Here is a 25,336-nt window from a genome sequence, read left to right as displayed (position 1 = left end):
TAGCATATATCACAGAGCAAGCAACACAACTTTACATGCAATACTAAAATTGCTTCTCCAAACTACCTTTTCTCCACACAGCTACTTGTACTGGTGAAAAATTCCCTAAGCAGGCATATGAAGGTTTAAAGGGGAACAGAGTTAAAACTGCAGTGTGTGGTGTATGATTAAGGTGTGTGAGTGTGACAGAGATGACTTAGGGTGTGTGTGTGTGTGTGTGTGTGTGTGTGTGTGTGTGTGTGTGTGTGTGTGTGTGTCAGAGAGAGAGAGAGATATCTTTTTTTTTTTTTGTGCATTAGTAAAGCCAACATTAAGCAAATGCCTGCTACCGAAGCAGATTTCTGTAATTGTTAAAAATTTAGTTTCAGGACAAAGATTCTCCTGATTTCCCCCTTGCCCCCCATGCATTTAACAATTTTAAGAGACAGACAGGTAGTGATACAATCTGTATCTTAAAAGTTTGTTAAAATCCTGTGAAAAGATATACCTGTTGGAGATTTGAAGGCTGAGTAATTCTGTGCATATTTTTTTAGGGTTCTAATGACAACACAAACTATTGCTTTTGTAGCTATAACAAGGGCACCAGAACCTGCTGGTGTGTGTATCCAAAGTCTTGCAGCTCACCACTGTGTGCATGTCACATACACACAGTATATGCATATATAATTTGAGAGCAGCATTTAACTTCCTAATAAAACAAGCCCAATATTACAGTTAATCACCTCTAATTATAGAAAGTTAATTCTTGTCTTTGCAAATAATACTGTTCAAGAAGAAAAAGGAAAGACTTTGAGGAACTGAAAAGTAAATCTCTCACAAATGACTTCCCTTTATCTTAAAAACCCTTTAGTCCTCTTGCTACTTGAGTATGACAAACATTTAAAGAGGCCCAATTCATTAAAAAAAATTCTTCTTAGATATAATAATTAGAACTTATTACATGTGATGCACATTTCTAGAACATAACACTGAATTAACTAACTTGCATACTATTTAAATTCTTACAGTGGTTTAATAATCAGATCTTGGTTAAATGAAAGGTATTCCAATAATGATGCAGCTACATGCCAAATTGAGAATTAATTATGTCATTAAGCAAAAGAATAATTCCATTTTTGAACTCTGTTTTGAAACCACAAGTACCATAAATGTTGTATATTACTATTGATTTGCATTAGAAAGACTCAGAAGTGGCACTTACTGGTATAGTACAATCTATTTTGAAGGCAATGCAACGTTCTGAATAAGTGAAAGCACAGTAACAGTATACAAAATATAGTTGCATAAATTATGTTCCCCACAAGTGAATGAGGTCATTTTTGTAAATCAAGGTAGGTATCCAATAGATGTAAGTGTAATAGCTAGAAAGTTATACTGCAATAATACATTCAAAACCTGAATCAAAGAAAATTTTTGCAGTGGTTCAGAATACTCAGTTGTACCAACAACAAATAAAATCACTTAAGAACCCTCAATGCACTGTATACAGTGTAGTGAACCTGCTCCAAAACCTTAATGATCTTCATGTCTTCAGCACAGTTAATGAAAAGTTAAGACCAGTAATCAACTTTTAAAATAGAGTTGCATGTTAATAAAAATAAAGCTAGACTACACAATGTTTTCTAATTGTCCTGGGAAAGAGGTGTTCATAGTGCACAAAAAAGACCCAAAACACAACTGTTTACCATGTTCACAGAAATCCAGGGGCTAACAACTGATGTTCCTATTAAGTATCAAAAGGCAGCAATATCCTTCTGTTCCCTCAGTGAGGTAGAGCTATTAACCTTCTGAACATGCCACCCAGATTCAGATATGGATCTTTAAAGCACTCTTCAGTAGTAAATCCAGGATTACATTTTTATGCCCTCCTGTTGGCTGAGCTGTGATAATGTTTTCTTAATGCGTAAAGCTGTTAGCCTAGCTGCTCCATTGGCATACCAACATTCACGCATAATTTTGGCCATCACTCGTAATGCCTAGAAGAGAAAAGAAAAGAAAAGGAAAAAAATATATACATTTCTCTATCCCTGAATAATCATCCTTACTGTGCCTTAGACCTTAGAATTCACATTTCTGAAATTTTCGTCATTGGTGCTACTGTGATATGCAAAAAAGTGTGTTGTGGTGGGAAATCCAGATTCTCATTTTGTTTAAGAAAAATAAAAGGTCTCTATAAAAGTTCTGAGGTGAATTGTAACACTCTTGTTTCAGTACCCTATTAGGCTCATACGCAGAATAATAAAATATTTATGAAAAATTAGCTTGCCTGGAAATTGTTCTCTCAAGTTCTGTATTAGATATGTACTTCTGGTGTTTTGTGCCTCCAGTTGAAAAAACTCAAGAGAAAAAACATTCATATGTTACTTAGAACTGTCATGTGAGAATATATTGTGTTGCATGCTACTGAAAGAATAATAATACCTTTTTAGTTATCAATTTAGGAGAAGTCTGCATGGCTTCAGAATACTCCATAATTCAACTCAAGGGGGAAAGTTATTCACGCTCTTTGTTTAACAATGCTCAAGAACTACTGCAGACATTTTAACCTTTCAAAGAAAGTCACTCATTTTTTGAGATCAAAACTGAACAAAATTAAACTGCCATCCCCTTGTAGAGTTAAGTTCTATCAAAAGAGTAATGTTATAAAGTCACATATAAATTTGAACCTTTGCCAAGACCTATGACACCAGAAAATGAAAGTCTGTAAAGAGTTGAAACTGCAGTACTAAAAAGCTGGTCCAAGGGCAAGTTAGCAAGAATTCTTATTCCCAAGTAGTACAAAAACTCCTGAATCATTGTTCCCGGTGTGTTATTTAAGTCAGAATGCCATGGCACCAAGGTGCTAGATGGCCCAGAAATACCAAACACAAAGTATCAGAGGCGCAGCCATGTTAGTCTGGATCTGTAAAAAGGTGACAAAGAGTCCTGTGGCACCTTATAGACCAACAGACGTATTGGAGCATGAGCTTTCGTAGGTGAATACATGCTTCGTGCTTTTTACAAACACACTCAAGTAAGAAATGATTACTTACCTGTACAGTCACTATGGTTCTTTGAGATGTGTTGGACATACATTCTACCTTGTGTATTCATGAACCCAGTGTACTCAATCCAGAGACTTTTGGTCAGCAGTATCCATTGGGGCAGCACATGCACCCTAAGTGTCCTCATGCCTCCAACCATAGCCTCCAACTAACAGCCACAAGCAGTGAGAAAGAACTGAGGGGGGAATCAGGACAGTTCTGCCCTTTGTGTCCTCAGCTGAAGGCATGAGGACACTTGAAGCACATGTGCTGCCCCAATGGGTACTGCTGAGCAAAAAAAGTCTCTCAGTTGAGTACACACCTGAAGTGGAATGCGTATACGCAACTCATCTTGAAGAATCCTAGATATTCTAGCTATACAACCAATATACTCTAGAGGGCATGGGGGACTGGAAAATACGTAGAAATAAAGGGCTTGAAAGGACCTCAAGAAGTCACCAAGTCCAGCTCCCTGTGCTGCAGCAGAACCAAGTAACCCTAGTCCATCCCTGACCAGTGTTTATCCAATCTGTCTTAAAAGCCTCTAGAGATGGGAATTCCACAGCCTGCACTGGAAACTCATTCCAGAGCTTAGCTATCCTTATTATCGGAATTTTTTTCATAACATCTAACCTGAATATCCCTTGCTACAGGTCTACTTTCAATGCCAGTCTACAAAGAAGGCAAATGTGGTTACACTCCGTGTCTGTATTACTCGACAGAAAATATTGTAATGGCATTATATAACTCCCTGGCACACCCATACCTTCAGTGCTGTGTTCCGTTCTGGATGCCCCATCTCAAAACAGTTATATTAGAATTGCAAAAGGTACAGAGACAACAAAAATGATCGGGGTATGGAACAGCTTCCATATGAGCAGTGCTTTGGAGCAGAGCCCAGAGCTGGAGTGTGGAGCAGCGGAGCTGCAGGTTTTTGCCTGGAGCTGGAGAGGAGCCGGCGCACAGCTCCAAAGCCCTGCACATGAGGAAAGATTAGAAGAGACTGGGACCTTTCATCTTAGAAAAGAAAGAGGAGTAAGGGGAAGATACAATAGAGATGTATAAAATCATGAATTGTGTGAAGAAAGTGAATAAGGAAGTTTTATTTATCCCTTCACATAACACAAGAACTAGGGATCACTCAAAATTAATAGGCAGCAGGTTTAAAACCAACATAAGGAAGTACAGTACTTCATATAATGCACAGCCAACCTGTGAACTTGTTGTGAGTGGAAGGCCAAAATAATAATGGATTCAAAAGATAAATTCATGGAGGATAGGTCCACCAATGGCTATTAGCCCAGATGGTCAGGAACGCAAACCCATACTCTGGGTGTCCCTAAAACCTCTGACTGCCAGAAGCTGGGACTGGACAACAGGGGATTGATTACTTGGTAATTGCCTTGTTCTGTTTTTCTTTGAAGTATCTAGCATTGACCATTGTTGGAAGACAGAATACTGGGGCTAGATGGACCACTAGTGTGATCCAATATGGCTAGGATGACCAGATGTCCCATTTTTAAAGGGACAGTCCTGGTTTTTGGGCCTTTTTCTTATATTGGCGCCTATTACCCCCCACCCACAAACCTATTGTTCTGTTTTTTAACAGTTGCTATCTGGTAACCCTAAATACGGCCATTCTTATGTTCTTACTCATAATTTAATAGCTTTGAACTCTAGGTGGTAGAGTACTCAAGCCAGAGCTTTAAAATATAGTCTGGAAAATAATCTTTTGTAAAATGACACACTTAGACTGCACAGATCTAAGTAGCAGACTTAAAAACATGGTATTGCTTCTACGCTTTTAACCCTTTATTCCAATCTCAGTTCATTCCAATCAGTATAATATCTAGTGTAATTTAACTTGTTGTACGCAGAATTTAAAAATTTGGAGCCACTTAAATTGGTTTAATATCAGCCTTTTGCACTAAGTAAATGTTCGACAGTTGAGTAGGAGACAAGGAGGCTTTAAGCATCAAGGAAGGCATGACATTTTAAATTAATGTCACTGAACACCTACTGAGATGAATGGGGTTAGCTCAGTGGCTCAAACTTTTTTTTTATTGGTGACCCCTTTCACATATAGCAAGCCTCTGAGTGCAACTCCCCTTACAAATTAAAAACAAACACTTTTTTATATATTTAACACTATTATAAATGCTGGAGCAAAGTGGAGTCTGGAGTGGCGGTTGACAGCTCGCAATCCCCCCCCACCCCCAATAATAACCTCACGACCCCCTGAGGGGTCCTGACCCCCAATTTGAGAACCCCTGGACTAGCTAAATACCCTCAGACTTTGGGCTTGTCTGCACAGGCACACTCAGGAAAATTAAGATGAATTAATTAAAGATGTAAAGTTAAAGCATATTAAACTGATATAGATAATCTCATTCAGATGTAAACTGCCCTTCATTCACTTTATCCTACTTCAGACCTGGTCTATACTTAAAATTTAGGTCAACATAGCTATGGCACTATGGGGTGTGAAAAATCCACACCCTAGTGCAGTATTTATGCTGACCTCATCCCCAGTGTAACTGCACTTAGGTCAACAAAAGAATTATTCTATCAACTTAGCTACCGTCACTTGGGGGGGCGGGGGGGAAGTGTTCCTGCAGCAACAGAGAAATCCCTTTCATTGCGACAGGCTGGATCTACATTACAGGGCCTTAGCTATACCACTATAATCCACATATTTTAGAAATGGCCTTAGTGTACAGAAGGCTTGAGTGTTTTCCTGCATTTTTGGCACCATGTCACTGCTGCGAATCTGTCTACATTCGGACATTGTAACAAAAAGAGACCCAGAGAATGGAAATGAATGATTGCCATTATATCATATTAGGTATTTTACACCCTGAAGATTGCAAACAAAGAACAATCAACACAGATTATTTTCACTCCTTGGTTAATATTCTGGTCATTTGCCAAACATTTATATGATCCTGCAATTGTAGATAAAAACTGTCCTCTGGAACATGTGTTATTCAGTTTATTATATTTTTAATTAGAAGTAATGAAATACATTTGTTGATCTGCAGTGAGGTTTCCTGGATAAATTTTGTTCTGTGTCATTTGCAGTCACACATTAATTTCATGGACAAGTAAACTTTAGCCATGGGAAAGGCTCTGAGAATTCTTTTGGCAAAACTAGCCTGCCTTGGTAAGAGAGTTTTAAATTTTTGTGCATAACCACATCCACTGACCAGCATCATACAGTAAATTCATAATTATCACAACGCCACTAAAGTTCTCTCAGAGGCACATACACATTTCCGTTCTGCAAAAACCAAGACAAAAAACTGATTTAAATACTTAAAATATAAAGCTGCAGTTTTCTTGAATTATTTTAGTTTTTTGCACATTTAGTAATACTCACCTCACAACTTTGCCATCTGTTTGGAATATTGGGTCTCAGCTTCTGTTCACAAACAACTTTCCTCATTTCTTCAACTGAAGGATCTGAAGGGACTAGGTCATAGTATGGTAACTGGTAGTCTTCATGTATTCCTGTAGTTTTGGTTGAAGTATTTAGCATTTTTTTTTGTTTAACACCACAATTACACATTTTTTGTTAACTCATTCTCAAAGTTTTGGGGGAGGGGAGGCTGATATAACTCAGTACTTATTTTATACAGTACTTTTAATCGGCAGATTTAAAATCTCTTTACAAAAGGAAATAAATATCATCCAATTTTACCAATGAAGTGATTGACCAAGCTCACACAACTGCCTCAATTTAGTGCTTTGTAAACTTTTTAGAAAAAACTTATACAGGCTTGTGGAAATTGTGTCTTCCTGAATTTGAACAGAAATTGGTTGTTTCATCAGCAATGAAACAAATTAAAGATATTCATAAAAGCTTTTAAAAACAGCTTATTTGCATCTGATCTTTTCATTCTGTATATTATCACATCTATTTACAAATAAGTGAATCACAAAGGATAAACAATAATACAGTTTGCAATTTACATGGGACAACGTGGACAAAATGCAAATTCCATTGCAAGTACCTTTGCCCATTTTCTTTGTTTTTATTTTAAAGTTTTATTTGAAAAGTGATTCTTTAAAAGAGTATGACTGATGCTGTTCTAGGCTTAAACTGAAAACGTGAATCCCAATACAAGAGCAACTATAACCACACTCCAATACTGGGAAAGTTTTCCATATTGCACTTTAAATACTTAGGAATAAGTCTTAGTATTGTGCGAGGAAGAGCAGATGTACACTCCCCACTACTGACAGACTCCTAGACTTTAAGGCCAGAAGGGATCATCAAAATCATCTAGTCAGACCCTCCTGCATATTGCAGGCCACAGAACCTCACCCACTCCTGCAATAGGCTCATAACCTCTGGCTGAGTTACTGGAGTCCTCAAAATTTGATTGGAAGATTTCAAGTTAGAAAATCTACATTTACACTAGCTCAAACTAGCAAGTGACACGTGCCCCATGCTGCAGAGGAAATCAGAATCCCATCCCCCGCAGGGTCTTGGTCAATCTGACCTGGAGAAAAATGTCAGTTAGACCCTGAGCATATGGACAAGACCCACCGGCCAGCCAGCCACCTGGAAGAGAATTGTCTGTAGTTACTCAGAGCTCTCTCCATTTAGGGTCCCATCAGCAGCTGTTGGAGATATTTGGGAACAGCAGATTGCTTAAACTGGAATACGGCCAACCTCATCAGACCATGCCCTCCATAAATTTATCAAGCTCTGTCTTGAAACAAGTTAGATTTTTTTGTCCTCATGACTCCCAGGGGGAGACTGTTCCAGAACTCCATTCCTCTGATGGTTAGAAACCCTAGTCTAATTTCGAGCCTAAAATTTGTTGACGGCCACTTTATATCCATTTGTTCTTGTGCCAACATTGGCCTGTAACTGAAATAAGCCCTCTCCCTCTTCGATGTTTATCCCTCTAATGTTTTTATATAAAGCAATCCTATCTTCCCTCAGCTTTCATTGTATTAGCCAAGCTTAAGTCAAGTCTTATCTCATATGGCAGGTTTTTTCCATTCATCTAAATCTTCTTAGTAGCCCCTCTCTGCACCGGTTACTGTTTGAAATTATCTTCCTTAAAGATGGGAGACCAGAGCTGCTCAGTGTTCCAGAGGAGATCTTACCAGTGCCTTTTACAACATACTTCTGTTTCTTCCCAAGATGATTTGCGTCAGAAAAATTGTGTTTTAAATTAGATATCTGAACATTACCTGCACAGATCCTTACCAGTGCAGTCAGTCCCACGCTTTCAAGGGCATCAACTTTGCCATTTCTCTATATGACTTTTGGGACAAATTCTGCTCTGGTAGAAGGAGGGGTGGCTCTCAATTTCAAGAGCAGTTTCTTTTACTTACTCCAGGTTTAGCCATATATCATTTACAGATAAGCCCTAGTTTAGAAACTTGAGAAGTGCTCATTATTTGACACTAGTTGATTGAAGCAAAAGATAAAGTGGCTTTAAAAAAAAACTAACTATAAACCATGGAAAGTATGCTAAATTATGTAGTACAACAAAAATATGATTGTGGAAAATAGGTATGCAAAACTGTTCAGATTCTTCAATCAGTACAAAAAAAACTTATAATTTAATATGTTCAATTTAGGATTATCACGTACCACCAATTGAACATCGCCGGGCTATTTCCCAGAACACTAATCCCATCGCATAGATGTCGGCTCGCTTGAATGACTCAAAATGTTTCATATTTATGGAATCATCAAGGACTTCAGGGGCCATGTATCTATTAACAAGAAAAGAATATCTTATGATATAAAATGCATACTGCACACTAAGCTTTTTCAGTATTTCTTCAGCTCCAACACATTGACCAATCGGCTTAACAGATGTCAATAAATTAGGACAATTATGACACACTACATTAACAGTAGAATTTTCAATCACTGCACATTGGCCTAATTCTGATTCCATTAAAGTCAATGGTAAAATGCCTACTGAATTAGTCAACAGAAGCAATTAGGCCAATCCTGAGTGTTTTTCAATATCCCACCCTATGTCAGACACCAATCTGCATGGCTTTGGTGCAAAGAAAAGCAGTTCAGTTACTTCCAGGTGTCTAACATGTGACCCTTGAGGCTTGTGTTTGTAGTCCTCAACTGTTAAAATTACTGTATTTGATTATAAATTGAAAATATGTTCAATAGCTTTATTCCAGCAGGTGAAAGGAGGCAAGAAGCGAAGCAGCCTCTGAGCTACTGCAGTTTTAGGAAGGGGACATGATAGCAAGACAGAAAGCTAGAGCCACAGAATCTTCACAAGGGGAAGGCGAGCAAGCAACACAGTGGCTGCAATATCCATGAGAGACACAGAGACAGGAGTAGTGGCAGCAGCAGTGGATCTGGGGGAGAAGATAATTAGTTTTGAGAAAGGGGGTGGGTTGAAGGACAAAAGAGGAATTTTGAATTAGGGGCATTCATAAAGAGCATGGGGAAGAAGGGAGAAACATGGAAGTTAGAACGCGTTGCTAGACATGCTGGAGGCAAGAGATGCTAAAACCTTGTGGGCTGTGTTGGAGGGAAGCATGGCTGGGGACTGCTAGAGAATGGAAAAAAAAAAGTTACTAGCCATACAGTAACTGGTTCGAGATGTTGTGGTCAGCATGGATCGACTGTGGGTTCACATGTGCCTCACGTGCAAGATCTGATTTTTCTGCATACTGATATTCATTGGGGCCACATGAGGGTATATAGAGCAGAATGCAACAGAGGATCAGGGCCAATCTGAAGCCCATCGTACCACAGGACTCTAAAAAGAAGGGATGGACGTTGGATCATAGGAGTCACACTGACATGTCAAAGAACCACACTTATAGGTACAGTATATGCTAGTGTGGATCCTCCTAGGTGACTGGCAAGTAGTAGCCCCTCAGGATGGCGAGAATGAGGAATATCAGCTGCATCATTTCAACAGTACTAAAAGTACTGCTTTCCCATACTTGCCATCTATTCTGGCAGCTAAATCCAATGCATAATGCTTGACAAAGGGTAAGGGTACTCCATGTCACCTCCTTGGAAATCTCAAATTGACATTTTTAAACAGGCAGAGGATAATTGCTTGAGTTCTGGTGAAGTGCCTTAATTTGCAGTGGGAGAGGTACACCAGCCAAATAGTAACAGCAAGATACGCTGAGTTATCCATTTCAATATCTTTTGTGGGGTCATTGGTTTAACTTTTAGAACACACAGCTATGGCTATAAATAGCCAGGACAAGTGTCTGAACGATTTGGTCCTGTCAACATAAAGCAAAGTCCCAGGTGCATTTTCTGAGTTTACTTTTTCTCTCTGTGCCAAGTGTATCTTTGAAAAGACGACAAGCAGGTTGACTGACTGGTTGAGATAACAGACCATGTTAGGAATGAACTTTGGACATGATCTCAGCATCACCTTTTCTCTGTGGAATGCAGTATGTAGGATTTGGCTATAAGTGCCTGAAGCTCATTCACTCTCCTGGCTGAAGTAATGGCCATCAACAAGATTGTCTTCAGAGTAGGGTGGTGCAGGAAGCAGTCAGATTCAAATAGAGACACCAGAAGTCTAAAAAGTACTAGATCATAGTCCCATACAAAAGTAGGTTCTTCTGACCAGTGGATAAGTATGTACCATGGAAGGGGAGCACAACTGTACAGGTATCTGGCAATGTGAAATTGTACAAGGTACACTTCTGTACTGTAACAGAGCTGAATGAGAGGCATGTCTTTTCAAGTGCAGTAAGTAGTAGAGGATCTGAGGTACCCAGGCCTGGACCAGATCCAGACAATAATAGGCGGCCCACAAAATAGAGAATTGCTTCAACTTCAATAAGTAAGTTCTTCTTGTGAATGTTTTCCTCGTCGGAATCAGGAGTTTGGTGATTCAACCAGCCAAACAGTTGGACTATCAGGTACATCAACTTCGGGCTAGATGAACTATCTGGTCATTGTGTTGTGACAACAGGTCTAGGTATTCTGGGAGTTGTACTAGATGGACCCATGTAGTAGGTCAGAATTAAAACTACCTCAGTCAGTACAAAGCTGCAAGAATGAGTATGGCCATGTCTCCTGATTTTGGAAGTCATCTTAGGAATAAAGGAAACTTGCGGAAAGGCATGTAAGCCGCCTTCAGACCACTGCAGAATCAAGGAGCCAAGTAACAACCTGGGATCATACAGAAACAAAAAAGTTCTGGCACTTGGACTTTACATCAGTGGTAAACAGGTCTATCACTGTGGTTCCCCAATGTATGATGATCAGCTCTATAATAGACTTCCACAGCAACCATTTTTAAGTGGTGACTGACTGCTCAGAGAGCCCACCACATTGTTGCTGATACTCAGGTGGTGAAGGGCCATTGGTGTTATACTGTGTTGGTGGCACCATGGCCAGAGTTTAAGGACTCCACACACAGTTAAAATGAGCATGTTCCTCTCTGCCTATTTATGTAGTGCATCCAAGGTGTTGTCCATCAGGAGCTGAACTGTGAAGTTTTGAAGCACAGAAATAAAAGGTAATGGAGCCTAGCCTGATGACTCTGAGCACTAACACACTGATGTCTTACCAGGTACAAGTGCCTTTTATCTGTTACTCTAGCGGGCATTCTTCACCAAAAAAAATTCCACACAATATTTTAAAATTTTGTCAAATGTGGAGGCTCCAGCATGGCATTGGGGAGCACAGGCCAGTAGCTGCACAGAGGTGGGGAATCACTGCGCAGCTCCACCCAGGAAACCAACTCTCAGAAGTGAAGTTGCACCCAACCCTGACACAGCACAAGGACTGGGCCTGCCCTAGAAACACCTGAGGGTCCTGCCCCTCTGTTCCTGGTGTACCAGGTGTGGGTAGCCAGGCTCAGCAAGGCAAGATCCAAGTGTGGGGGGGGATCCAGGTGTGGGTTGAGAGGGTTCTGTGTGGGGTAATCTGGGTGTGAGTGGCTCAGTGGGGGATCTCTGTGTGTGAGAGAGAGAGATCTGGATGCACAGGGGCTTGTTAGCAGGTTCTTGGTGCAACAGTAATGGGACTCTGCAGGGGAGTCCAGGTGAAGGTGGTTCAGGCTCAGTGGGGGAAAAAGAGAGCTTGGCAAGGGTATATGGGTGTGGAGGACTCGGTGGGGGGGTCCAGATGCAGCTGGTTAGGACTTGGTGGGGATCCGGGGGGCTCAGCAGGATGGTCCAGGTGCAGAGAGAATGGGGTTCATCGGGGCAGGGGGGCTCGCTGGAAGGGTCTGGGTATGAGGGGGTCTGGATGCACAGGGGTAGGGTGGATCGGGGAGCAGCTCCCTTTACAGGGATCCCTTCCCCTGCAGCTGAGGAGCAATGGGTGCAGGAAGCAGCGAAGGGAGTTTGCAGAGTTTCCTTCTGCTGAGCGAGAAATCTGGGGGTGGGTTGAACCTGCCCCTGGATGTTGTGCAAAGGAAGAGGAAGTTACATCCTCCCAGCCCAGCCAGGACTAGCAGCTGATCCTAGTACGGAGTATGATCAGCTGCTGGATCTTCCCCAGTCCCACCTCCTGCCCCACAGTGATTTACCTCTCTGGCAGCTGCCCTAGCCCCTGAAACATACTGCTGGGGCGAGTTGCATGACCGCTCGTGGCTTACCTTTGCGTCCCCGTCAGGAAGTCATTTTTCTGCGGGGAAGCAAAGCAATCTGCAGTGGACATAAATTCTGCGCATGCACAGTGGTGCAGAATTCCCTCAGGAGTAAGAACGGGCTCCCCAAAACGGTACTTGAAGCATCCATGATTAAACTTCTTGTTGAGAAGAGGGTAGAGAATGGTACTCTTCCCCCAAGTTTTCGGATTCCTTTCACCAGCTCAGACCTGCTACAAGAGGTGGAATCACCACTACGCATTCATCTGGCGTTTTGCTGAAGGACAGACCAACTAAGTCAGAACTGGTGTGGTCAGTAATGAAGCTTAGCAGCAGCAAGTTTATCTGCATGGTCATCACCAGATCTGTATTTGGTGCACCACTGCTTGCACTGACAGGAATCTGTCTTTGGATTGGTGAACGCATACCTCCCCAGATTTGATCAGGACTCTAAGCTCTATTGTCAATGAGGGAATAAGACTTTCCACAGTTCACCAGGAGGCCCCACTGAGAAAATAGGGAGATGGTGTAACATGAGGTATTCTGCACCCTCTTATTGGGATCTGCCTTTGCTCAGCCAATCATCCAAGTAAGGGCAGATGTGAAAGCCTTTTCTGAGCTGTGCTGCTATTACTGCTATGCATTTTGTGAAGACTCTTGGTGCCATGGCGAATTTTCAACAGCAGCACCTTGTATTGGTAATGGTTGGGCTGCACTGTGAAAATTAAGTACTTCCTGAGGGCTGGGTGGATGGCTATGCAGAAGTACACATCCCGCAAGTCGAAAACCGTGAACTGTTCACGATCCTGGAGACTTAAATGAAATGGAGGCAAGCATTACCATTCTTAATCTGTGGCAACGAATTCATTGAGTCTCCTCAGGTCTAAGCTAGAAGGGAGGAAGATACTCCCCACATCAATTCTTTTTGAGGATAAAAGGAAGAATTGGGAGTAGAAGATTCTTCCCCTGTATTCCCACAGTACTACTTCTATGGCCCCTAGATGAAGCAATGAAATCACTTTGTTTGTAAGTCTCTTGTGAGAAGGGCCCCTGAAGAGCAGCTGGCAGGGAAGGGGGCAGTGAATGGAACAGTACAGGGTAGCCTTGAACAGTGATGTCCAATACCCATTTGTTCATTGTCATAGCTGCCCAAGCCTGGTGAAATGGGACAAGGCAGTTCCTGAAGATAAGCACAGCCTATAGGTCAGCTCCATTGTGGCTCTTAACACAACCATCAAATTTGCTGAGCCAGAGAGCTGGATTAGTCAAGGAGGCAGATGACTAGCATCCACTCACCTAGTTTTCTTCTGATGTTGGTATTCTGGCAGTCGATCCAGGAGTAAGGAGACATCCTTTGCTTTTACCGGGGTTTGCATTTGTAAGGTTCTCTATAAGAAACTGGTACATCTTCAGGCTCTGTAATGTGGCTGTTAAGTCCTTGAGAGAATGGAGCACTTACTCTGTTCTCTGGATGAAGGGCTTAATTCCCTCAAAACAGCAGGTCCTCTATTGCGTCCTGTATTTTGCACGACATGCCTGGAGCCACGAGGCTCATCACACAATGATGGCTGTGGGCATCAACCCTGTAGCCATATCAGAACTGTCCATAGCCACCTGTAGTGACAGTCTCATGACCATCTGCCCCTCACCATTGGTGATTCCATCTAGCAGTACTTTTTACCCAGGACCAGGATTAAATAGAGCCAAGTCCTGCACCAGTGTAAATTTCTTTCCCTGAAGTAGTTTTCTAATCTAGAGAGTAAGAAATTAAAATAGATCCCTAATCCTGAAGGCCTCTGATAGTGCAACAAGAATAAAATAGCCTTGGTTCAAGGGGAATGGATGAAACAAACAGCAATAAAGATTTCTGAAAGAAGAATAGCAACAATAAGATATGTGCTGGAAGTTGAGTGCTTTCAGTCTGGAAACTTGTATAACACTGATGGGATAAACCTGAATTTATGCCATGTCAGTCTTAGTAAAATATAGAATTAACTTTGTGTGGCTCTTCTGTGCTTCTCAGGAGTAGAACTTAATGTTGCACTGGATAGGGTTGATAACATGCTACTAAAGTTTTAGGCCTGATAAGGAACAAAGCTGTAATTGAGAATTAGAATAGCCCCAGCATCATTAACAATGAGGGCAACTGTAGCAAAAAGAGCAGGGCTTAACTGGCCTGTCTACAATTCTGTTTGCAGCATTGTAACCATATTGGTCTCAGGATACGAGACAAACAAGGAAGGTGAGGTAATATTTTATTGGCCCGAATTCTGCTGGTGAAAGGGAAAAGCTTTTGAGCTACACTATGTTCTTCTTCAGGTCTGGAAAAGGTAATCAAGAGTGTCACAGGTAAATACAAAATGGAACAGTATTGCAGCAAAGGTGAATTATGACTGAAAAAAAGGAGTTTAACTGCATAGACGCAGCCAAAGAGAAATGGAGAAAGGTCACTATTAAGTGCACACTTTCTAAAGAAAGTAAACCCAGTTTCCCAACCTGGGAGGTGGGTTCCTAAAGGAGGAGCGCACGCATGCTGGCCTATACATTTCAAACCTACTCCCTAATCAGAGGCTAGAGACCATTGCCTTTCCCAACCTCATGGTATTCAATATAGGCAACTTTCCATATTTCCCCTCACAAGGTATCTGTCCAACACCACGTTACAGACTAGATACCCTACTCTGCACCATTCACTTCCTATATTTGGTCAGACAACTATATTACATACTTCAGGCTGATGCCAGGCACCAACTTTCTATTTCCATCTTTCATATATTACCCTATGTACCCTTACTGATTCATCTAAAATAACAACTCATGTATAAGACAAACAGACTGGATGGAGGTTGTATCATTATACAAGAGAAGGCTTTGTGATCGTAATTCACACAAGAAGCCAGTTGGCTGGGAATACAATCACAGAAATGTAGGACTGGAAGGGACCTCAATATGTCACCTAGTCCAGTCTCCGGCACTCAAGGCAGGACTATGTAATCACTAGAAGATTCCTGACAGTTGTTTGTCTAACCATGACTTAAAAACCTCCAATGATGGGAGATTTCACAGCTTCCCTAGGCAATTTGTTAAAGCGCTTAACTACCCTGACAGGAAGTTTCTCCTAATGTCCAACCTAAACCTCCCTTGCTGCAATTTAAGCCCATTGCTTCTTGTTCTATCCTCAGAGGTTAACAAGAACCATTTTTCACCTTCCTCCTTGTAATAACCTTTTATGTACTTGAAATTATCACATCCTTCCTCAGTTTTCTCTCTTCCAAACTAAACAAACCCAATTTTTTCAACCTTCCATCATATGTCATGTTTTCTAGACCTTTAACCATTTTTCTTGTTCTCATCTGGACTTTCTCCAGTTTGTCCACATCTTTCCTGAAATGTGGCGCCCAGAACTGGGCACAATGCTCCAGCTGAGGTCTTATCAGTGTGGAGTAGAGTGGAAGGCTTACTTCTCATGTCTTGCTTACCACACTCTTCCTAATACATCCCAGAATTATGTTCAATTTTTTTTTTTGCACGCACAACAGTGTTACATTGTTAACTCATATTTAGCTTGTGATCCACTATAATTCCTAGATCCCTTTCTGCAGTACTCCCTCCTAGGCAGTCATTTCCCATTTTGTGTGCGCGGAATTGATTGTTCCTTCCTAAGTAGAGTACTCTGCCTTTGTCCTTATTGAATTTCATCCTATTTACTTCAGACCATTTAGCCAGTTTGTCCAGATCATTTTGAATTTTAATCCTATCCTTCAAAGCACTTGCAACCCCACCCAACATAGTATCATCCATAAACTTTATAAGTATATTCTCTATACCATTATCTAAATCATTTATGAAGATATTGAAGAGGTGCTGAACTCCCAATACCCAGTACCATTTGCACAAATTTTTGCAGTGCTGTAGACACACTGAGACCCAGATTCAGCAAGGTTCTTAAGCATGGAGCAGTTCCATTGACTAACTGACAGGAAAGGATGGGTGTGGGGGAAACCCTGGCTGCTGCAGACAATTTTGTAGGCTATTCTTCATACTGCCATTCAGACCCATGACTATCAATCTCTTACACAGAAAGGAGAGGAAAACACATTTTCAAGAAAAATAATTGGTAAGTATGTTAATGATTTTACCTTTTTGTTCCCACTCTGTGGTTTGGGGCAATATCTATTGTATCTGTAGCTGAATCATGTCTCACTGCCAGTCCTAAATCCGCAATACAACATGTTCCATTCTTTTTTACCAATATATTTTTTGATTTCAAGTCTCTATGAGCAATGGCTGGTTTTCCTGCATAAGAGAGGAGGGGGAAAAAAAAAAAAAAAAAAAGAAAAAAAGGTAGAAGAGGCGAAAGTCCCAAAACAAATCCTTACTGCTAACTAAAGAATGTTTCAGAAATCCTACTACATATTCTCACCTGGGTGAGGAGTTCAAGATTTTGAGGTTATGAATCAAAGTATCACATTTGTATGTATAATGTGAAGAGCTGATATGGAGTTAAAAATGTAAGTTTCATTTAAACCTTCTTGAAGGAAACAGAAGGATGTACTATATTGGTAGAATAGCAGTGAACTACATACGTGAAATTTGTAGGTTAATATGATCACTATATTCTAGGAATTTAGCAGTGATTTCTCCACAGCTGAAGAGGGGAAGTACTAGCTAGAGTCACACTTTCATCTTTGTACAGTTGTGACTACAAAACAATAGTTGAGTAAATAGAACAATCCATTATATTGAACGTCACTGGAGGTTGTTTTGGAAAGATTATTCATATGAATTGAGCAACTAATGCATAACAAAAATGGTGTAATAAGCTAATGTCTTTGGTGCAGCAACAATTTTTTTTATACAATTGTGCCTTCTAGGTACTATCATAATATTATATGATAACAAATGCTGAGACAGCACTTTCATTCTAAACTCCTGTGTTTAACTACTTATAACTTTGAGCAAAGATTATCCTTTGGAATGATTACTTATAACTTAGTTTCAAAGCAGAAGCATTTGTTTATCACGAACCCCACAAACAAACAAACAAACAAACAATTTCAATGTTCATCCAAGCATACTTAACAGATAGCTTTTTAAAATGAAAGAAACTATTGAAGGGAAGAACTGTTGTCTACCAACGCCTGTAAAGGGCTTGTCTACATGATAATTTAGTTTGTGTTAAGCTATGGTGTGAATCTGCCCCAGTCTAGTCTGCCACACATCGAACTGTCTGTATGAATCTTGCTGATGAACAGTTAGCATGCTTTAATCTACCCTGCTCTGAAATGGAAATAGATGAAACCACACTAATGACATGCACTGCTAGTGCATGGCAGAAGCAAACCCCAGCTTGCACTGAACTAAAATGTTCATGTAGACAAATCCCAACCTGCAGTTAAAGGAAACTGATCTTGAGAGATATATGTCTGCATGATCCTAAGATACTGTACTTGCTCAGTGCTACAGAGGAAAGCAAAAAGAACCAAGGCTCCCTGCAAGCATGTCCCAGAGGAAGATTCCTTCTAAACCTTCAAATTTTTCCATCAGTTTAAATAAACTTATAAACCTATACAAGGCCCAACATAATGACGACATCCAAATCATTCTTTTCTGTGAACGCGGATCACTTATTTTAAAGCACTTTACGCATTCAAAAAGCATTACAATCAATCTTTACTATATACCCATCAAGGTTGATACAGTAAATCAATCACATTTTATAAATATGAAAACTAAGGCTGAGGAATAACTTGCTCAAGGCCACAGAGCAACTCAGTGGCACAACCAAGACTAAACACTGATCAAATTCTGGAATACAACATTTTGTTGAAATTTCAGGGGAAGCCTTCTACATAAGTGATTTTCATGGAAGAGAGAGAGATTATGGATTGGATTTTTTTTCTAAGAAACCAATTTGCAACTTCTGTATCTTCAAAACATGATAAACACCAGTACAAATATTTACCTAAAACAATTCCCTTTGGGTAGTGCCTATGTTTTGCCAGTAGCTGCCAAGCTCACAGCAGGACCAATATTCTGCAGAACTATCTTCACTTATATGAAGCCTCATTGGTCTCTCCTGTTCTTTCTAAGGCACATAGGTTAGCCTCTTGAGGATTAAATGCTTTAGTTAGACTAGACTAAAGTCTTTGGGCTTAATAAAGAGGTATCTGGGAGAAAATTAATGGGCTGTGATGTACAGAAGGTCAGACAAGAAGATCTAATGTTTCCTCTGGCCTTAAACTCTATGAAACAATGTAATTTAACTTCACACCTTTAAATTGCAATAACTTTCCTGAGTCTCCCTGTGTAGATAAGCCCTTATAGATCAGACAGTGTCTGTAGAGCAGTGGTAGGCAACCTGTGGACCGTGGGCCGCACACGGCCCATCAGGGTAATCTGCTGGCGGGCTGCAAGACAGTTTGTTACATTGACTGTCCACAGGCATGGGTGCCCGGAGTTTCCAGTGGCTGCAGTTTACCGTTCCCAGCCAATGGGAGCCACAGGAAGCGGCGTGGGCCACAGGGACGTGCTGGTCGCCACTTCCCATAGCTCCCATTGGCCAGGAATGATGAGCTGTGGTTGCTGGGAGCTGTGGGCAGCTATGCCTGAGGACAGTCAATGTAAACAAACTGTCTCTCGGCTTGCCAGATTACCCTAATGGGCTGTGTGTGGCTCATAGGCCACAGATTGCCCACCACTACTGTAGAGGGAGAAACTAGTGTTGAACAACTTTCCTGACACCAAAGCCACACTGCTCTGCTATTCTCTTATGAAGATACTTTTTCTTTTCTGCACTTATGGAATGCGTTATACACATAACACTTATAATGGAAGTGTTAATTAGGAGAAAAAAGAAATTGAGACCAGTCTGAAATATAATTTCAGGATTTTGTGTTTTCCTTAGGATACAAGACATAAATTACATCTGTGTTCAATATAATATCTGAAGAATGTTCTAGGACTTATGAAAAATCCAATTCCTTACCAAATACTGAAAAATCAGCTTCTTTTGCTGCTAAGAATATTCTCTCCAAATAAAAAGAAAAAAATGTTTCCAGAGTAACTTATTTTTTCTTGTCTTGTTTTTCTGACAAAGTAGGTACTGCAGCTAATCTCTCTCAAAATAAAGAGCATTTTAAAGTAAACTCTTATGTTTTGAGACTTGAGTCACAGGTCTGTAGCATTTTGGCATATAAAAATTTTTTTTGTTATGAGAGAATTCCACTCAGATCTGTTACATATGTGTCAAACAGATACTTAAGGGTTAATATCTCTTTTACCTGTAAAGGGTTAACAAGCTCAGTGAACCTGGCTGACACCTGATCAAAGGACCACTCGGGAGACAAGATACTTTCAAATCTTGGTGGAGGGAAGTCTTTGTTTTGTGCTTTTTGTCCTGTTCTTTGTTCTCTCTTGGGATTAAGCCAGACACGTAACCAGATTTCTCCAATCTTACTGAACAGTCTCTCAGGTTCCAGATAGTAAGTAATAGATAGAAAGCGGATTAGATTTATGTTTGTTTTCTTTATTTGCAAATGTGTATTTTGCTGGAAGGATATTTCACTTCCGTTTCCTGTAACTTATACTTAGGCTGGGAGGGGGAGTCCCTCTGGTGTAGGTGAAGCTGAGACTCTGTAAACATTTTTCCATCTTGATTTTACAGAGAAAATTTTTACTTTTTCTTTCTTTAATTAAAAGCTTTTCTTTTAAGAACAGCATTGATTTTTTTATTCCTGTGTAAGACCCAAGGGGACTGGGTCTGAACTCACCAGGGATTGGTGGGGGGAAAAGGAGAGAAGGGGGAGGGAAAGGTTAATTTCTCTCTGGGTTAAGATCCAAGGAGTTGGGATCAGTGTCTCTCTCTCAGGGAGAGTCTGGGAGGGGGAAAGGGGAGGGGGAGGTGAATTTCCTCTCTGTTTTAAGATTCAAGGAGTTTGAATCACAGTGATCTCTCAGTGTAACCCAGGGAAAATCTAAGAGGAAGAAAGGAGAGGGGAATGGTTTATTTCCCTTTGTTTTAAGACCCAAACCCCTTGGGTCTTGGGTCCCCCAGGGAAGGTTTTGGGGGACACTATATTTTGGGTTGGTGGCAGCGTGATAAGATCTAAGCTAGGAATTAAGCTTAGAAGGGAACAGGCAGGTCCCCACTTTCTGGACGCTAAAGTTCAAAGTGGGAAAGAGACCCTGACAATATGAAATTGACATTTTTTAATACTTTATTAGTTTTATTCCACACACTGAAGGTTAGCATGCACCCAGTGCACTTGAGCTGGAGACTTTCGGTCAGCAGTATCCACTGGAGAGGTGCATGAACACTTAGTGTCCGCATGCCTCTAGTTGAAAGAATAAAGGGAAGCGTCACCTCAACAATTCTCCCCATCCAGTTCCTTTGCACTGGAATCTTGGTGATACCAGACTGCAGTAGCAGCAATGTAGTGTGTGACATAGAATGTGGGTACACAACACATCTTGAACCACAAACTACTTTACAGGTAAGTAACCATTTCTTTGATTGTTTGTACATATATTCCACTGTAGATGCCTGCCCCAACCAGTACACCTTTGGTGGTGGAAAATCAGAATCTATTTGAACTGTCTTACCAAAGTTTGCATCAGCTCTAGATGCTTCAGTGATGGCATAATGTTGAGCAAACGTGTACCAAAGACTGAGCTGTTGCTTTACAAAAGTCTTTGACTTGATCATTGCTAAGAAAAGCCACAGAAATAGCTTGAGCCCTAGCAGACTGCCAGTAATCCTTGCTGGTGGTGTCACCTTTGCTAGGTCATAACAAATCCTGATGAAGGCAGTGATCCAGCTGGAAATTCTTTATGGTGTTACTGCCTGGGTTCTCATTCTCGCTGCATAAGCTTCAAAGAGTCTTAGTGAGGATCTCTTTCAGTTTTGTCCTGTCTATATAAAAAGAAAATGCACTACAAATATCCAGTGAGTGCATCTATCATCCCTGAAAGCATGTGCTTTTGGAAGAACATTGGTAAATGTATGATCCAGGTTTAGGTGGAATTCAAGACCACTTTTGATAAGAATCTGGGGTGAGGACTTAATGAGACCTTATTCTTGTTAAAAACAAAACAAAAAAACAAAAAACACACAACTGTATATGAGCATGTGACATGAAAGTTTCCACACAATATTTTTGTGAGATCTTACTAAGTAAGTTTATGTATCATTGTGAGCCATAGATTATATGCAATTCCATGGAGGGAGGGTGACTACAGCTCCCACAGAAACTAAGAACAGCGGAGAGTGAGATTATGCAAATTCATTCACTTTGTAACACCTCCAGAGAAGTACCATCACCTGGACAGGTTCACATGCACTACCTCAAACTGGATTCTCCAGAGACCAGAGAAGGAAAGGACTCTTGGATAAATAGCTTGAGTTTAAACTGATTCAGGGCCTTCTTTCTGATCCAACAAGTGGACAGAAAGTTCTGTCCCAGGAGGAGGGGAAGCAATTCTTGCAGAAGGATTGGAAGGACTGATATTGATCCAAGCCCTTGATGGAGTTGCAGGAGGTGAGGGCACAGGGATGATCACTGGTAAGCTATTTTATCATATGTATAGGCTTGTTGGGGTTTTTTTTTTGGGGGGGGGAGGGGAGGAAGATAAAAGCTTTGCAATAGAAACTGTTTATATGGAATAAATGTGTTTGCTTAGAAAGTGCTGGGTGGTAATTACAGCTGTTCATAGCTTTTGAAGAGAAAACAGAGTGCAGATGCTAGCATGTAGTCTGGCTTATGACGATATTACAGCATATGCAGAAAACTGAGCAACTGGGAAAAAGCCCTGGTCAAGAGGGAGAATGACATGGGTCTCTATCCAAGAGGTGACAGCTGATTAGCTGGGAGCTTAGAGTGGGTGCCATTGGTGGACCATGGAGGGGAAATACAGGAACACTTGCCCTGAACAGTAATGGGTGAAGTGGGGGGAAGAAGGTGGAGGTCCGGCTATTGAAGCTTGCAGCTCTCCCACTCTCCCTCCCACTGTTATTACAACTGGAAAAGTTATCTTAGGTGATAAGTAGAAGAGAGATCACAAGGCTAATGGCTCAAATGGCGGGCCCATAAATCCTGCGAATACTAAATTGATGTCCCAGGAAAGAAGAGATTCCTGTTAGTGAGTAAATCCTTATGAGGCCTTTTAAAAAATATTCTTACCATGGGATGGGAGAACATTGAACACGCCTGGAGAGGAGGGTGAATGCAAAAGACAACTGTCAGGCGAGATTAAAACAAAACAAAAACTCTCCAGCCTTATTTTAACATAACTTGGACCTGCACTTTGACTGGAGGCTGATGGGTGCAAGTGGAACATTTTTTCCACTTAGCCATTAAAGTGGTTCTACTTTTGACTCTTGCTGCTAGTGAGGACATTTTGGACACTATGTGAACACACACTCTCCAATGCAGTTAGACACTCATCATCCACATTGAGATGGAGACTGAAGATCAGGGTGTACAATTTAGTCATGATTCAGAGACTGTCCTTGAGCAACAATAAAGTAATTGGAGGTTGTAGTGATAGGGTTAGAAGATCAAAGAATGAATATTGCCGAGCCATCCCAGGGCTATCAATCATTCCAGTCGGTTATATTTCAACTTTCTGATAATGCTAATAATCATACAGTACTTCTAGATCACAGGGAAACAAGAATACATGTGTTACTGATCCTGGATTCTGGAGCAGAAGTGACATTTTGTTTTCTTGGTTGCAAACAAACCTATGTTGGGGAACCCCTATTTGTTGAATATCTGCACAACTTAGTTGAAAATCCTAAATGGTCCTGAAAAACAAAGTACCTGCTGAGGTGATCCACCAACATGTTCTGCATATCAAGCAACATGAAGCTTTGATAGTGCTGATGTTCCAAACATAGAAATCCCAAAGTTGTGTCCAGAGGTGGTACAAGGGATTTGATCTTGCTCCCCCTTTTTTGTCAAGGCAACAGTCATCTGTGATCACCTGGACAGTAAGGCCTTTGAGAGATGGAAGAAGTACTTTGCAGGCACACAATACAGCTCTCAGCTCCAAGATGTATACAAGAGCTGATCCTTGGCTGGCCTATAGATCCTGAATTTGTACCTATACAGGTGTGCTCTACCACCCAGCATGGAGGCATGTGAGGGAAATGGAAAGGAAAACAGTACTCCCTTTCACACATTTCTTTGGACCATTCACTACCTTGATGACCAAACTGTAAGCAGCATGTCCAAAAGATGCTTCATTGATACAAATTTCAACCAGCTTTCCATCCATTACAGGTGACATCTGGCATGCTGTCACACAAGTGGAGGATGCCATGTTTCCTAGCAATCCCAGCCAAGACCTTACTTTTATTCCTGGGAAAGCCTGTAGATTGATCCATAGGGTTAGGATGGATTGAAACCTTTCCTGACGGCAAGTAGGCTGTTGCAGTCAGAGTTATGAATGGCTCCAATGAACTCAATTCTTTGTACAAGGGATTGTATTATTTCTCCTGTTTATTTTAGGCCCAGCTGTGCAAATGGCAACTATTTCTGATAATGCTGTCCATTATTTGTTGGATAGATCAAATGCAAATTAACCAACTGTCCAGACATGGGACTACTTGAGAATGGAATCATTTGAAGTGAACTGCAAGCACTGTCCTATACTTTGGGGCTGATGAGAGGCTAAATGGAAACACTGTATAGTGCTAATGGTAGTCCCCTAATAGAAACCTTAAATACTTTCTGTGGCTTGGGTTGATAGCCATGTGAAACTAGGCATTCTGCAGACCAAGATCAGCGTACCCGTTATTTGGATCTAGGGACATTTTAGAGGGAAGGGATATCAGCTTTCTGAATTTTAAGCTCGTGAGCACTTTATGCCTTACATGAGACTAGACTACTATGTACCACAGGCAGAAGAGTAGAAGGGCCCAATGTTTTGGTCTAATTTTGGTTGTGGTGTTTAGCACCAAGGTGCTGGATGGCTTGTGGCATTCAGGAAGAGGTTAGACTAGATGATCTGGTGGTCCCTTTGGGCCTTAAATTCTATGATTATGATCATGGATTGTGTTCAATTTTCCTGGTTGCAGGGTAGCCCCAGACCCCTTCCCCCCTAGTCCACTTTTTAGGTATGAAAATATATCAGGAGTAGAAACCCCTTCCCATGTGCTGTAAAGCAACCTCCTCTACTGCTCTGAGAGCTAGAATACATTGTACCTTTTAAAGCAGTACCACCTCATGAAAATGGTCCCTGAATAAGAAAGGGGAAGGTTGCTGAAGTAGGGCAAAGACTAAAATTGAATTGTGTATCTCAGTACCACAGATTGTCTGGAACCATCAATCAGTGGTTATGAAGCTCCAGACACTGAGGTACAACAGGTTTCCCAAAGAAGGGGACAGTCACATTCTGGGGTGCAATCCAGACCAGTGCAGGAGTTGCCACCTCTTGGATTTACAAGTGCCTCATAATCCCTTGCCCCTGTGACTCTCCACCTGGGATGGCCACAGCTAGCAACAAGCATGGACTCTCAAGTACTGGGCAGCCCTGGTCCAATGATTTGGATCCTGAAGCCTGCCTGCAACACCACAGATTTCGCTTGGCTTCCACCACCCTTGGTTAACAACTGGTATGGTGACTTCAGGCACTCCTCAGCCCAGTTTTCCCACAAAGTGAAAAGTCCAGCCCTGCACTGGAACAATCAGAGGGATATTAAGGTTCACTGCCCTTTTAAAGGAGTCAATATTC

General features: G+C 41.1%; 1 protein-coding gene across 1 annotated transcript in view; it reads right to left on the bottom strand.

Moving 5' to 3' along the window:
• Nucleotides 1–277: 277 nt before the first annotated feature.
• Nucleotides 278–25,336, bottom strand: part of TGFBR1 (transforming growth factor beta receptor 1) — an 86,381-nt gene continuing 61,322 nt past the window's right edge. The window contains exons 6-9 of the mRNA XM_050938233.1: nucleotides 16,738–16,894; nucleotides 8,638–8,762; nucleotides 6,403–6,533; nucleotides 278–1,976 (exon numbers count right to left, since the gene is read on the bottom strand). Coding sequence (XP_050794190.1) covers nucleotides 1,851–1,976; nucleotides 6,403–6,533; nucleotides 8,638–8,762; nucleotides 16,738–16,894 — 539 coding nt within the window. The 3' untranslated portion in view covers nucleotides 278–1,850. The remainder of the gene's footprint in view (nucleotides 1,977–6,402; nucleotides 6,534–8,637; nucleotides 8,763–16,737; nucleotides 16,895–25,336) is intronic.

Source organism: Gopherus flavomarginatus, chromosome 2 (assembly GCF_025201925.1).
Source record: "Gopherus flavomarginatus isolate rGopFla2 chromosome 2, rGopFla2.mat.asm, whole genome shotgun sequence".
NCBI classification, from domain to species: Eukaryota; Metazoa; Chordata; order Testudines; family Testudinidae; genus Gopherus; species Gopherus flavomarginatus.
Note: the sequence above shows the minus strand (reverse complement) of the source record. Positions and strands in the feature narration are given on the sequence as shown.